The 14,629-nt window shown below is 41.3% G+C and overlaps 1 protein-coding gene across 4 annotated transcripts in view; it reads right to left on the bottom strand.

Moving 5' to 3' along the window:
* Window positions 1–14,629, bottom strand: part of TM7SF3 (transmembrane 7 superfamily member 3) — a 40,443-nt gene that overhangs the window by 9,314 nt on the left and 16,500 nt on the right. For all 4 annotated transcript variants that reach the window (XM_063672532.1, XM_054442426.2, XM_063672531.1 and 1 more), the window contains exons 4-6: window positions 13,441–13,561; window positions 11,936–12,107; window positions 7,443–7,620 (exon numbers count right to left, since the gene is read on the bottom strand). In XM_063672532.1, coding sequence (XP_063528602.1) covers window positions 7,443–7,620; window positions 11,936–12,107; window positions 13,441–13,561 — 471 coding nt within the window. The remainder of the gene's footprint in view (window positions 1–7,442; window positions 7,621–11,935; window positions 12,108–13,440; window positions 13,562–14,629) is intronic.

Here is a 14,629-nt window from a genome sequence, read left to right on the forward strand (position 1 = left end):
AACTGACATAATCTATCCCATACATGTATATTACAAATTTATCTTTAAAATACTCTTGCCACCCCTAATGAATGAACCTATGTAGACAATCAATATCAACAAAAAGAGAAGCCAGACAATATATGCTTGCTGACAGAGGTATGGAACACTTCCTATGACATATTCCTGGGTAGTGTGGAGAGAAACAGAGAGAGAGTGTTCCTAAAACAAATAATCCTGTTTCTTCAACAAATAAACTGCATGGACAAAAGGTGGCAGGGAGTGGGGTGGAGGCGGTGTGGGTGGGTGGAGGGAGAATACAGGTTAAAAGAGATTTAAGAGACACATCAACTCAATACTATGTATAGATCTCATCTGCAACCTGATTCTAACAAACTGCAAAACAATTGAGATGACTCCAGACGCAAACTCTGGCTGTTAATTTGATGCTATTAAAGAAATATTTTCAATATTTTAAAATGAAAATTATGTTAATGACACTGTGATTCTATTTTTTAAGTGCTTATCTTTAAGGTATACATACTGAAATATTTGTGAGTAACATGATGACCAGGGATTTGCTCTAAAATAATCCAGTGATAAAGGAGGGTGATGAGGTGGAGAGGCAGAGAAGCAGGTAGAGCACAGCTGAAACAAGATAATGGCCATAAATCAAAATTGTTAAGGCTGGATAATTGGTATATGGAGGCTCACTGAAGTTTTTCACAATAAAAAATTTAAACCGAAACTCACAATTTAAAAACATGTATTACACTTATAAGTTATTTATTATAATATTTATTACACATACACAAATTACTACCAGTCTTATCAATTATACATATTGCCTTGGAGAAAAATGTTGCATTACAACCAATGATGAAGCATGGTATCATTCAGTTTACTGAAGAGAAAAATATGCTCGCTAAACTCATCACCCACCATCATGACTCCTCAGAGATAAACGCAAGAAAATAATCCCTGAACTAAAACCCAAAACAAGACATCTATACAATCTCATGCTAAAATACAACAAGGCTGCCACAAATCAAAATACATAAAATGCCTAAGAGTGCTCAGAATGGAGAAACCATGAAGACATACAGTAAAATAAGGAACACAGACAGAAGAGCAGAATTCACAGGGGATATAATACCTAAATATCAGCTTTTCTGAGAATAAGGAGCCCATAAGAAAGATTAAACAACGGCCGGGCGCAGTGGCTCACGCCTATAATCCCAGCACTTTGGGAGGCCCGAGGTGGGCGGATCACTTGAGGTCAGGAGTTTGAGATCAGCCTGGCCAACATGGTGAGACCCCCGTCTCTACTAAAAATACAAAAATTAGCCAGGCCTGGTGGCGCATGCCTGTAGTCCCAGCTACTCCAGAGGCTGAGGCAGGAGAATTGCTTGAACCTGGGAAGCAGAGGTTGCAGTGAGCCAAGGATCAGGCCATTGCATTCCAGCCTGGATGTCGCAGCCAGACTCCATCTCAAAAACAAAAAATGAAAAACAAAACAAAAAAAACCCAGAAAGATTAAACGAAAGATAAAAACACCACATTCTGTTTATTTCAGACCTGTGGTTAACTATCGTTCTAGAATTTAATTTTTACACCAAAATCATTAAATTTGCTGGGATGATTTTCTCAAATGAAAATCCCGTGGAACTTTTCAGCAAGTATAATCACCAAGACAGCAAGGTCTTCCAACCCAATAAAAACTAAGACACAGTTAGATACTCTTCTATAACATTAGAGGGGAACTAAATCCCCTATCACAATACCAGGAAGGAGGGAGAGAAACAATTATACAAGTAAAATGAGAGGGTATGGAAGGTTTCATCAAAAGCAGAATCTACGATAAAACAAGACATAAAACAGGCATTCACTCTGGGGGAACGAAAGGAGTGAACAGACTAGGACAGGAGCAAGTCGAAGGTTAAAGTGTCTTTAACTATGACAGTATTGCTAAGGGTTATGAACCACAGGGCAAGGTTTTAGTTAGGAGGCAATATGGATATAGCCTCCCTACTCCAAGCTCAGGAAAAGCACCCTAATACTCATCAATCTTGAAAATGAGAGTAACAATAGAACTAACATCACTAGGAAGGTTCAACTTTGGGTGGGAAGAACAACTGGATCAGAGCTCTCTGTCTCCTAAGCCTAACAGAGAGAGACAGGCCTGGGGGCCTTTCTATTTAGAAGGGGCTTTTGCATGAAGGGTTCAAGGGAAAGAAATGGAGGAACCCAGACATACTTCAGTCCATCGGTTAAAAATATAGGGCCAGGCGCAGTGGCTCACGCCTGTAATCCCAGCACTTTGGGAGGCTGAGGCGGGTGGATCACTTGAGGCCAGGAGTTCAAGACCAGCCTGGCCAACATGGTGAAACCCCATCTCAACTAAAAATACACAAATTAGTCAGGCGAGGTGGTGCACACCTGTAGGACTTTGGGAGGCCGAGGCGGGCAGATCACCTGAGGTCAGGAGTTCAAGACCAACCTGGCCAACATGGTTGGTCAGGTCTCTACTAAAAATACAAAAATTAGCAGGGCATGGTGGTGCACGCCTATAATCCCAGATACTCTGGAGGTTGAGGCACGAGAATTACTTGAACCTGGGAGGCAGTGGTTGCAGTGAGCTGAGATCATGCCACTGTACTCCAGCCTGGGTGACAAGAGTGAGACTGTCAAAAATATATATATATATATACATACATACACACAAACTTATATCTGCCAAGGTCTCTTGCATTGTATCCCTCAAGGATCCTGAGTGGAAGATTGTCTTGAGTGGAAGACTGAGTGGTGACAAAGAGCCTTTGCTTGGCCAAATTTCTTTTTTTTTTTTTTTTTGAGACAGAGTCTCGCTCTGCCGCCCAGGCTGGAGTGCAGTGGCGCGATCTTGGCTCACTGCCAGCTCCACCTCCCGGGTTCACACCATTCTCCTGCCTCAGCCTCCCTATTAGCTGGGACTACAGGCGCCCACCACCATGCCTGGCTAATGTTTTGTATTGTTTTTTTTTTTTTTAGTAGAGACGGGGTTTCACTGTGTTAGCCAGGATGGTCTCGATCACCTGACCTCGTGATCCGCCCGCCTCAGCCTCCCAAAGTGCTGGGATTACAGGCATGAGCCACCGCGCCCGGCCTGCTTGGCCAAATTTCAGTCAGTCTCCTGAACCCCCTCCTAGGCCCATCTGTGCACATCTTTGTAAAATCCAGCTTCAGCAAGAACTCTGATAAGTCGGCTTAGCAAGAATCCCTTATGCTTGATATCAAATCACCCTCGATATCTAATTGGGTTCTTCATCCTCCACCATCCATCCCCCAGGTGATGTCTGACCACCCTGGTCTATCTTCAGTAAGAATCCCCTTAGGTCAGCGCAGACAGAATGCCCCCTTGCCCCTCATGTTTCCTCTTAGAAATTTTCCATCCACTGACTCCCACCCTGCTCCATGGCTACAAATTCCCAGTAGCCCATGTTGTACTCAAGAATTGGGCCCAATCTCTCTTCCCCACTGCAAAATTCCATCACAGTGGTCCCTATGCCTATTGTAATACTACCCCCAACCTTGAATAAAATCTTCCTCACTGTGCTTTAACCAGTGTCACTTATTTTTTTTTCTTTAACAGTGGGACATGGCTCTAGCAGAAGGAGAGAACCATAATCTCTGGCTTGAACACAATAGACTTTCTTCTTTAGAGCAAAGCTCCTTGAAAGAGCTACTTGAACTTTCTCCAGTTTCTGTGCTCCTAGCTCCTATTTGTTCTTGAATATGCTCCAGTCAGGCTCCTACCCCACCTCTCCACTGCAACAACTCTCACTGGTACCAACGGCCTCCACATTGCTAAATCCAAGAGTCATTTTCAGTCTCTTTCTTAGCTGACCTATCAGCAGCATCTGCCAAAGCTGATCACTCTCTCTTCTGTGCAATACTATCTAGCCTTGGCTTCAACAAACATCACTTTCCTTTTACCAATCTGGCTGCAGTTTCTCAGCCCATTGGTAGGATCTTCAATTTCCTAAGCTCTAAACATTGGAGCACCCAGGACTCAGTCCTCAGACCCCTCCCTTTTCTCTAAGTCACACTGAGTGTGCCTGCCTCTCCCACCTCCCCTTCCACCTCTGCCACCCCTTTATAGATAACACCATTTAGCATGCAGCCTTAAATGCCATATATTCAGTCTGAAGATTTCCAAGATGCTCTCCAGCTAAGACTTCCCTGTGAATTCCAGGCTTATATATATAATCAACCATCAGTTAAACATCTGCACATAAATGCTCAATAGGGTTCTCAAACTGAACTTATCCAAAACTGAACTCTTAACGTATCCTCCCAACCTTCTCCTCCAACAGTGCTTCCCACCTCAGCGAATGGTCGCTCTCTCTCTCCAGCTGCTCAGGCCAAAAACTACAAAGTCCTTTACACCTCTTTCTCTCAAACCCCTCATCCAATCCATCAGTACACTGTACTCCAAACATATCCAGCCACTCATGAGCCAAATCTGGAACAATTTGAAACTGAAAATAAATGATAGTAAAGGATTTCATCCAGAGAATAAAATAGGAATCTATGGGTCCAGGTTTAAAATAAATACATGGATAAATAAATGGGAGGGGAGGGAAAACCCTTCCTTAGAGCAGAATGGCAACAAATAAACATAGAAGGAGTGATACATTAGAAAAACACCATTTGGCAACCACCTAGTAATAAATGTTTCAGGCAAAGATCACTGGATGCCAAAACTAGCAAGTGAGAGTTTGAGAATGGGATATTTACTGACACTCGAAGTATCTCCCCTGAAGACACTTAAAAAAAGGAACAGTTACTTCAGTGGAGAAACTTGGCAAGACACCAATAACCAAGTCATCAAGGATGTCACCACCAGTAAAGAGACAAATAAATAAAGAGACAAGTGTCTCCTGAGAAGGACACATCACTTCCTTTGTATTCCTGCCAAAAAAGCGTAATCAAAATTTAATTATGAGGAAATATCAAACTAACACAAATTGAAGACATTCTAAAAAAAATAAATATTCTGTACTTCTCAAAAAAGTCAAGGTCTTAAAAGATTAAAATTAAAAAAAAAAAAAAGACTTGTTCCAGATTATAGAACTCTAAAGAGACACATCGGTTAAATGCAATGTGGGATCCTAAACTGAACCCTGGACAGGGGAAAAAAAAAATTTGTTGACGGGGAGACGGGGTCTCGCTCTGTTGCCCAGGCTGGAGTGCAGAAGCACAATCATGGCTCACTGCAGCCTCGACCTTCCTGGGCTCAGGTGATCTTCCCACCTCAGACTCCCAAGTAGCTGGAATGACAGGCATGTGCCACCACAGCCAGCTAATTTTTGTATTTTTTGTAGAGACGGAGTTTCGCCATGTTGCCCAGGCTGGTCTTGAACTCTGGAGCTCAAGCAATCCGCCCACCTTGACCTCCCAATGTGCTGGGATTACAGGCATGAGCCACTGCACCCAGCCAAAAATAATTTTTTTTTATTTATAAAGGACACTATTGGAACAACTAGTAGATGTGCTAACATGTGTGAATTAACTACTGAATCAATGTTAACTTTGTAATTTTGATAATTTTACTATGGTTATGTAAGGAAATAAATACAGAAGTATTTAACGGCAAAAAGGTCTTTATGTCTGCAACTTACTCTCAAATGGTTCAGCGAAGAAAATAGTGTGTGTGTGTGTGTGTGCACATATCTATACATACACAGTCGGCCCCTGAACAACACGGGTTTGAACTGCATGGGTCCACTTACATACAGACTTTTTTCCAGTAAAAGTCACACTGAGTGTGCCTGCCTCTCCTACCTCCCCTTCCACCTCTGCCACCCCTGAGACAGCAACAACAACCCCTCCTCTTCCTCCTCTTCTTCCTATTCAATGTGAAGACGATGAAGATGAAGGCCTTTATGATGATCCACTCTCACTTAATGAATAGTAAATATACTTTCTCTTCCTTATGATTTCCTTAATGACATTTACTTTTCTCTAGCTCATTTTATTGTAAGACTATAGTCTATGATAAACATAACATACAAAATATGTGTTAATCAAGTATTTATGTTATCAATAAGGCTTCTCTGGTCAACACTAGGCTAACAGTAGTTAAGTTTTGGGGAAGTCAAAGTTATACACGGGCGGGGTATGGTGGCTTATGCCTGTAATCCCAGCACTTTGGGAGGCCAAGGAGGGTGGATCACTTGAGGCCAGGAGTTTGAGACCAGCCTGGCCAACATGGTGAAACCTTGACTCTACTAAAAATACAAAAATTAGCCAGGCATGGTGGTGTGTGCCTGTTAATCCCAGCTACTCAGGAGGCTGAGGCAGGAGAATCACTTGAACCTGGGAGGCAGAGGTTGCAGTGGGCCGAGATCACGCCACTGCACTCCAGATTGGGCAACAGGAGTGAAACTATGTCTCAGAAAAAAAAAGAGTTATACACAGATTTTCAACTGCACAGGAGTCAGCCCCCGCCCAACCCCTACACTGTTCAAAGGTCAATTGTATATAGAAAGAAAGAGAGAAGAAGAGAGAATGAAAAGCAAATAGCCTAATACATTAAGCTTTGAGGAATCTGGATGAAGATTATACAGAAATTCTTTATACTATTTTTGCATATTTTCTGAGAAACCATTTCAAGATAAACTGCTAAATACACACACATACACACACACACACACACACACCCCTCACAACACCTTCACTGCCCCCATTCTACCCAACCTAGTTATCTCTCCCCTGGATTACTTCAGTGTCCTCCTAACCAATCTGCATTTCTGCTCTTGCCTCCGTCTTTTCTCAAAAAGCAGCCAGTGATCTCATTAAAATATCTTAGATCATGGCACCATTTGCTCAAAACCTTCCAATGCCTTTCCCTTTCATTCAGAATAGAAGCGAAATCCCATACTACGGTCTACAAGGCCACACACAGGCTGCCTGCCCCCACACCTCTCACCTCACCTCTACTCCCTTTGCCCTCCTCGTTCTCCTGCAACCTGTCATCACTGCAGTTCTTCACACCCTCAGGCAGGCTCCCAGGTGCAGGCCCTCATCCTGGCTGCTCCCTCTGCCTGGTACACACCACACCCAGGTACGTGCGTGGTGCATCAAGGACTGCCCTGGCCATGCTATCTATCTCAAATTTTCCTCTTACTGGCATGTGTTATCTCCCTTTCCTACTTTATTTATCTTCTTAGCACCCACCATTTTCTCATGTATTACATATTTTATAAATGTATCTCGTCTGTCTCATCTCCCTCACTATAATATAAGCTCCAGAACAAGTATTTTTGCTGTTTTGTTTACTGCTATGTCCCAGTGCCTAGAACAGAGAGTGGAATAATGTAGGGGCTCAAAAGGTATGTGTTGAATGAATGAGAACTAAACAAAAGCATTATCTGCAAGGCCAAAGGAGAATTTGTAAAAGTTTAAAGCCACATACTCACCTAGGGAAACACAACTACCCTCTCCTGCCTCAAAGCTGCAAGCATATGTGTGAGCAGGAACGTAGGCAGCAGATGTATTTAGAAACGGGTCCCGAACAATGACATTGTATATGACACCTTGTCCCGGGAGGGAAGAGAAGGAAACGCTTGTCTTATCATTAGCTGTTAGGGTAACCACCTGAAGCCAAAAATAACACATGATTAGTGTTTAGGGGATTTTTTTAAGCTATTCTGTGATAATCCCACCTACGTGTAATATTAAATGGTATATTCATAAATTATAATTCTTGCTTAAAATAGACACCAACCCATTTAATATGGTCAAAAGGCCATCTTACATGGTTTGTATGTGCTAATATAAACAAGCTCTTACACAAAATGCTTCCGGAGGTTTTTTTTTAATAGTTTAAGGAAAATGCGATATAAATAATGTATAAATGCTAGTTAGGACAATGAAAAAAGTTTTTTCTCCTCTGCTAGACTATAAACAAGGATGGGAACTGTATTTCTCTTGTGCACTGCTCTTTCCTCAGTGTACAGCCCAATGCCTAACACAGAGGATGTGTCCAATGTTAGCCACAGACTAACGTAGACAGTCTGTTAACATCTCACAGACAGTATCCACTTATTTTTGTCTAACAGTCTCTGAAACAAGAAAATATTACATAAGGTTTTGTTATGTAGTAGTAGTTCTTAACTTCAGAAATTCCATTGTAAACTATAAAATAGAAGAAACAAATGCTTTATAGAACCATAATACGTATGTTCCTACTAATTTGAGAAAAATAAATATTAGGGTTTTAGGAGTAAATTATTATGAGCCCTCCTACATCCGACTACCATTGTTTAAAAATACTGCTTAGCCTTCAATAACTTGCTTCCTGGGCAAAGGTCTGGTCAAGTTCAACAAACTGTTAATATTACTCCCAAGTTATCATGAAAAGTTTAAATCAGACAGAAAAGTTGAATGAATAACATGATAAAGAGACTATATACTGCCTAATATCAACAATTGTTAATATTTTACCATATTTGCTTCTCTATCACTACTTTCTCCCCATCTCTATTTTTTTTCCTGCTGAAAGTAAGTTACAGATATCATGACATTTCACTTCTAAACACTTCACTGTGCATGTCCTACCACAGTGTTTCTCAAATTTAACGTGCTTGTGAATCGCAGGGGGTAGTCTTGTTAAAAGGTAGATCTGATTCTTAGGTCAGCGTGGTACCAGCAATTCTGCTTTTCTAGAAAGCTCTCAGATGATGCCAATGCTATGCAACCACCTACCACACTCTGAGTAACAAGTTACTCAGTACAGATGTAAGTCTAAGTACAGACTTACAAGGGGGTTACATCAGGATAAATCCATCGTAAAGTCAAAATGCATTTAATGTACCTCACCCACCGAACATTATGGCTTTACCCTAGCCAACCTTAAATGTGCTCAGAACACTTACATTAGATTCAGTTGAACAAAATCATCTAACACAAAGGCTATTTTATTTTATTATTATTATTATTATTATTATTATTATTATTGAGACGGAATGTCGCTCTGTTGCCCAGGCTGGAGTGCAGTGGCACAATCATCTCGGCTCACTGCAAGCTCTGCCTCCCAGGTTCACACCATTCTCCTGCCTCAGCCTCCTGAGTAGCTGGGACTACAGGCGCCTGCCACCACCACTACGCCCAGCTAATTTTTTGTATTTTTAGTAGAGACAGGGTTTCACCAGGTTAGCCAGGATGGGCTCGATCTCCTGAACTCGTGATCCTCCCGCCTTGGCCTCCCAAAGTGCTGGGATTACAGGCGTGAGCCACCATGCCCGGCCCACAAAGGCTATTTTATAATAAAGTGTTTAATTGCTCATGTAATTTATTGAATACAGTACACTGTAGAATGTTAGCTATTACCGTGTGGTTAAGCAGGAGCTATGGCTCACTGCCACTGCTCAGCATTGCAAGAGTATCATACTGTATATTGCTAGCCCAGGAAATTATCAAAACTAAAATCAAAAGATCATAAGTCAAACCATCATAAGTCAGGGACCATCTGTATAAGAATATTCTCCTATATAACCACAATACCTTAGCTCACCTACGAAAATGAATAATTTCTTATTAGCTAATACATGATCCAGATTTTCCCTAATGTCTTATGTCTTTTTTTTTTTTTTTTTTTTTTTTGAGACAGGGTCTCACTCTGTTGCCCAGGCTACAGTGCAGTGGCGTGATCTCAGCTCACTGCAACTTCTCCCAGGCTCAAGCGATCCTCCCACCTCAGCCTCCTCAATATCTGGGACTACAGGCACACACCACCATGCCTGGAACTTTTTGGTTTTTTTAGTGGCTGTGAGGTTTTGCCACGTTGCCCAGGCTGGTCTCAAACTCCTGAGCTCAAGTGATCTGCCCTCCTTGGCCTCCCAAAGTGCTGGGATTACAGGTGTGTGCCACTGTTCCTGGCTCCTAACATCTTTTCTAGCTTTTCTCCTTCTTATCCAAGATCAAACCAAGTTCCATGCATGGTGTTTACGGCCAATCTCAGTAATCCAGAGCAGTCTGTCCCACCTTTCTCTCCCAGCTACCCAATGACTGTAGAAGAGATGAAGTCAGTATTCTCACAAAGTATGCCACAATTTTGTGTCTAACTTATTCTTTTATCCCCCATATTTCCTGTAAATAGGGAATCCAACGGACTAAATTCAGGTTAGATATTTTTTGCTAGAATATACCACAGGTGATGGTGATAATGTCAGACTGCACTACATGAGTATATAATACAGGCTGATCCATTTTCAGTGAAACTAGCTTTGCCCACCTGGAATAGGTGGAGACTATAAGGTCACTCCATGTTAAAGTGGTTCTCCTTTTACAATGAGAATTAATCTAAGGATGCTACTTAGACACCCTAGAAATATCCTGTTCCCTAAAAACCTTTCACCTGCTGATCCTTGCTGGAATTATTTCATTGAGGGTCACAAAATGGTGATCATGTGATTCTATTATTTGTTCTAAAATATTAGCTGGCACTCTTCTGCAAAGAGCTTTCTCTCACCAACTGGGGAAGAATTAGTTCCTCCTTTAAAAAGGCAAGCTAAATTTCTTTATCAATTTTTAGAGTAATTTGGTGTAAGAGTTTCCTCCAGTGGTGGCAACTGAGGAAGGTTTCATTTGTATCTATTCAAGGCTGACAACCACAATCTTTTTCTTGATTCTTGAATTGCCCCAAATTTGGCAGTGCAAGCCCCTTCAAACAGGCTCCTGAATCTCTTTGACATACCCTCATTAGTCTTTGAGGGTTTCCCCACATGCTGGCACAAAATATTCTTTTAACTAAAAGTTAAAAAGTAACCTACAAAAAGCCTATTATACAAGTTCTTATATTCTTCATAAAAATAAAAATAGTATTAAAATGTCATATCTAATAAAGCAACTAATAAACTTTACTAACAGAGCTTCTTATTTTGTGAATAAGCACAATGACGCCGTCTAGAAAAACTCCACCCATCAACCATTGGACTGAAGGATGACCTCATATATTATATTGCTGTTAGGCACTTTTCAAGACATAAAGATAAAATCCTGCCCTCCACAAAAATGATCTATTGCAGTGAGTCTCAAAATTTAATATGCATAAAAATCACCTGAGGGCTGGAGTGCAACGGCACGATCTGGGCTCATTGCAACCTCCACCTCCTGGGTTCAAACGATTCTCCTGCCTCAGCCTCCCGAGTAGGTGGTATTACAGGCATCTACCAACATGCCTGGCTAATTTTTGTATTTTTAGTAGAGACAGCGTTTCACCATGTTGGACAGGCTGGTCTCAAACTCCTGACCTCAGGTGATCCACCCACCTCGGCCCCCCAAAGTGCTGGGATTAAAGGCGTGAGCCACTGCACCCAGCCAGAATCACCTGAGGGATATAAAATGCAAATTCTGATTCAGTAGTTCCAGGGTGGAGTTTAAGAATTACAATTCTCACAAACTCCCCAGTGATGCCAATGCCACTGGTCCATGGTCCACACCTGGGGAGCAAGGGTTTACATGGATTCAAAAGCTCAGAGAAGAATTCGGCTACAAGTTAGACTTTGAGTTTGGGTTCAAAGATGAATGCCAATGTGTATATCCTTAAGCAGTTTCTCATTATTTTTTTCTCAAAACAATGTAATCTTCATACTTGCCAAAAATGTTTACCCAGTAGTTGTGGGAGTACACAGAAAATTACCACCTCCTTCCATTCACATTTCAGATTACCAAGTCACAGATGTGGCTGCAACTAAAACTTAACATAATTTACATGCATCTCCTCAAAGGCCAACATCATTTTGAGATATCACCAGCAAAGACTCCCAAGATGATAACAAAAGAGAATAAAGTCAGTGTCCCCGAAAAAGGAGAAAAGAGTAAAGAAATAAGATCCTGGTAGCTTCTCCCCTTCTCAACTCTGACAAAGGTGTCACAATCCAGTCACACAAATCATGGGACTCAGATTTACCTTGAGAGCACTGGCCTTCACCTGGGGCACGCTGACCATCCTCTGCAGATGCTTCAGCAACATCTCCTCAGTGAGGTCATTCTCAGGCAGAAAATACTGATAGACATCATACTGCAACCTCCACCTGGAGTCCTGGTCTGTCCCAGCGTCACATGATGGGGGATCTACACCTCTAAAGTCAACCAACAAAATGAAACATCAATCTCTTGAGGTGCAAGTCCCATCTATAAAAAGGAACCAAGAGTCCTAATTTCAAACACTTGCAACAATAATTACAATTTAACAGTTCACCTTTTGCAGTGGCAACAATTGGTATTCTGAAGAAAAGTATTGCACTGTTATGGACTGAATGTTTGCGTCTCCCCAAAATTAATATGCTGAGATCCTCACTCCCAATGTGATGATATTAGGAGGTAGGACCTTTGGAAGGTAATTAGGTCATGAAGGTGAAGCCTTAATGACTAGAATTACTGCCTTCATAAAGGAGATCCCAGAGAGCCTTCTAGCCTTCTTTCTGTCATGTGTGGACACAATGACAACCCAGCAGTCTGTAACCTGGACGAGAACCTTCACCAGAACTCGACTGTGCTGGCATCCTGATCGTGGACTTCTACCCTCTAGAACCATGAGAAAGAAGTTTATAAGCCACCCAGTCTGCGCTACTTTGTTACAGCACCACAAACACCAACAAGACAAACACCAACAGGCAAGGGTGATTACATAACTGGATTCTGATTATCAGTCAGGCCTAGAGTAATACTACAGCTCTGGGGAGACAAAAAAATTTTTTTTTTAAAAAAGCTGGGTGCAGTGGCTTATGCCTGTAATCCCAGCACTTTGGGAGGCTGAAGCAGGAGGATTGCTTGAGCTAAGAGGTTCAAGACCAGCCAGGGCAACACAGAAAGACCTCATCTTTGATTTAAAAAAAAAAAAAGAAGAATATAGCAGATTTGTCATTTGTTACCAAGTCAGGTAACCTCCATAACCCCTAGGGAAACTTTCTGTAAAATAACAGCAATTGCCCTTCTTTATAAAATCATTAGGATTAAATGGCAAAGAACACAACAACACTTAGCACCATGGACAATGCACAGGAAGCATTCAAGTGTTCTCAAATGTTAGCTATCATTACTATTAAAGCAGAAACTGAGGCACAGCTTTAATTAAAACAATGAATCTTTATAAAAATAAAAGGATGTTTCAGGGCTACTGAGTGCTATCTATATTTAAAATGCTTTATAAAAACCAGGATGTATTTTCAAGCTCATAATAGACTCACATCTGGCTCTTCAAAAACAAAGAGTTCACAAGAATGAAGTGGGAAAATATTAACTGTAAATGACAGTCCCAATATTAATAATGAAGTTTAAATTACATCAATTCCCCCCAAAAATTAACTCAATTTTACTACAGAGAATTAGGGACTTGAGAGAGCTGGTCAAATCTACACAACTGTCGTCATGTACATTCTAAAAGCATTTCTCAGACATGGGAGACAGACATACCTCGCATAGCCTAGGTTTGCTGGGGCAAACTTGATAGTCGTTTCAAAGAAATTATACTCCAAGTAAATGTTGGGATCAATATCTAAATCAAACTCCAAATTACAGCCTCCAGGGATAGGATCTGGATAAGAAATAGGGAAGTTACTAAACAAACAATTCTTACATATCCAAATCATACTCAGAAAAACAGAACTGTATCTACTCTTACAAAAACTTCCCAAATAGAAGTTAAATATAAATGTAGAGCTTCTAGTCTTATACTATTTCATAAACTGAGGTTAAAGAGGGTAGAGTTAACTGAGGTTCAGGGCCCTAGAGCAGGGCAGAGCAAACATTTTCTGTAAAAGACCTGATAGTATTTTAGGCTTTGTCAGTCTGATGGTCTCTGCAGTAACTACCCACCCCAGTCCTTGCGGCAAAAAAGCAGCCACAGGCAATATGTACAGGAAGAGGCATAGCTGTGTTTCAGTAAAACTTCATGTACAAAAACAGGCAGCAAGCTGGATCTGGCTCATGGTCTGTAGTTTGCAAACCTCTCCTCTAGAGTTAAAAAGATCGGCTATTGGTTGACTACTTCTGGCCAGGTTTGGAATGCAGATACACAGTGTGTATATACGTTTCAATATCATGTTGGAATCTTCCTCCAAATTCTATGCTCTTCTTTCATACACTTTTTCTGCACTTATGGATCTTTACCACACCACAAATAGTATGTATGCCAGCTGAAGCTCCTCTGTTCATAATTTTTCTGTGTACACTGTCCTTGATGCAAGCCTTAATTAAGTCTATGGTTTCTTATCAGGTAATTAGCCTTTTGTTAGAGCTAACATTTCCTATCTTCTACTCCAGTAATCTTCTGGATTCTACCTCCTTTCCTAACTAGTGCTCCCTCTCCTTCCCTTTACCCCCAAGCTTTAAGAGTAGTCTAAATTTATTCACCTCACCTTCACTCCTCCATCCCTGTTGTGCCACTAAAGTGACTCTCATAAAGGGCCACCGCTGACTCCTACTTGCTCTAGCATATGGACACCTTCAGTCAGTTCTCTTGACCTCTCCATAGACTGTAACTTACCACTTCCTTTTTTTTTTTTTTTTTTTTTTGAGACAGAGTCTTGCTCTACCACCCAAGCTGGAGTGAAGTGGCGCAATCTCAGCTCACTGCAACCTCTGCCCGCTGGGTTCAAGCAAT

Source organism: Pongo pygmaeus, chromosome 10 (genome assembly GCF_028885625.2).
Source record: "Pongo pygmaeus isolate AG05252 chromosome 10, NHGRI_mPonPyg2-v2.0_pri, whole genome shotgun sequence".
Classification (NCBI taxonomy): domain Eukaryota; kingdom Metazoa; phylum Chordata; class Mammalia; order Primates; family Hominidae; genus Pongo; species Pongo pygmaeus.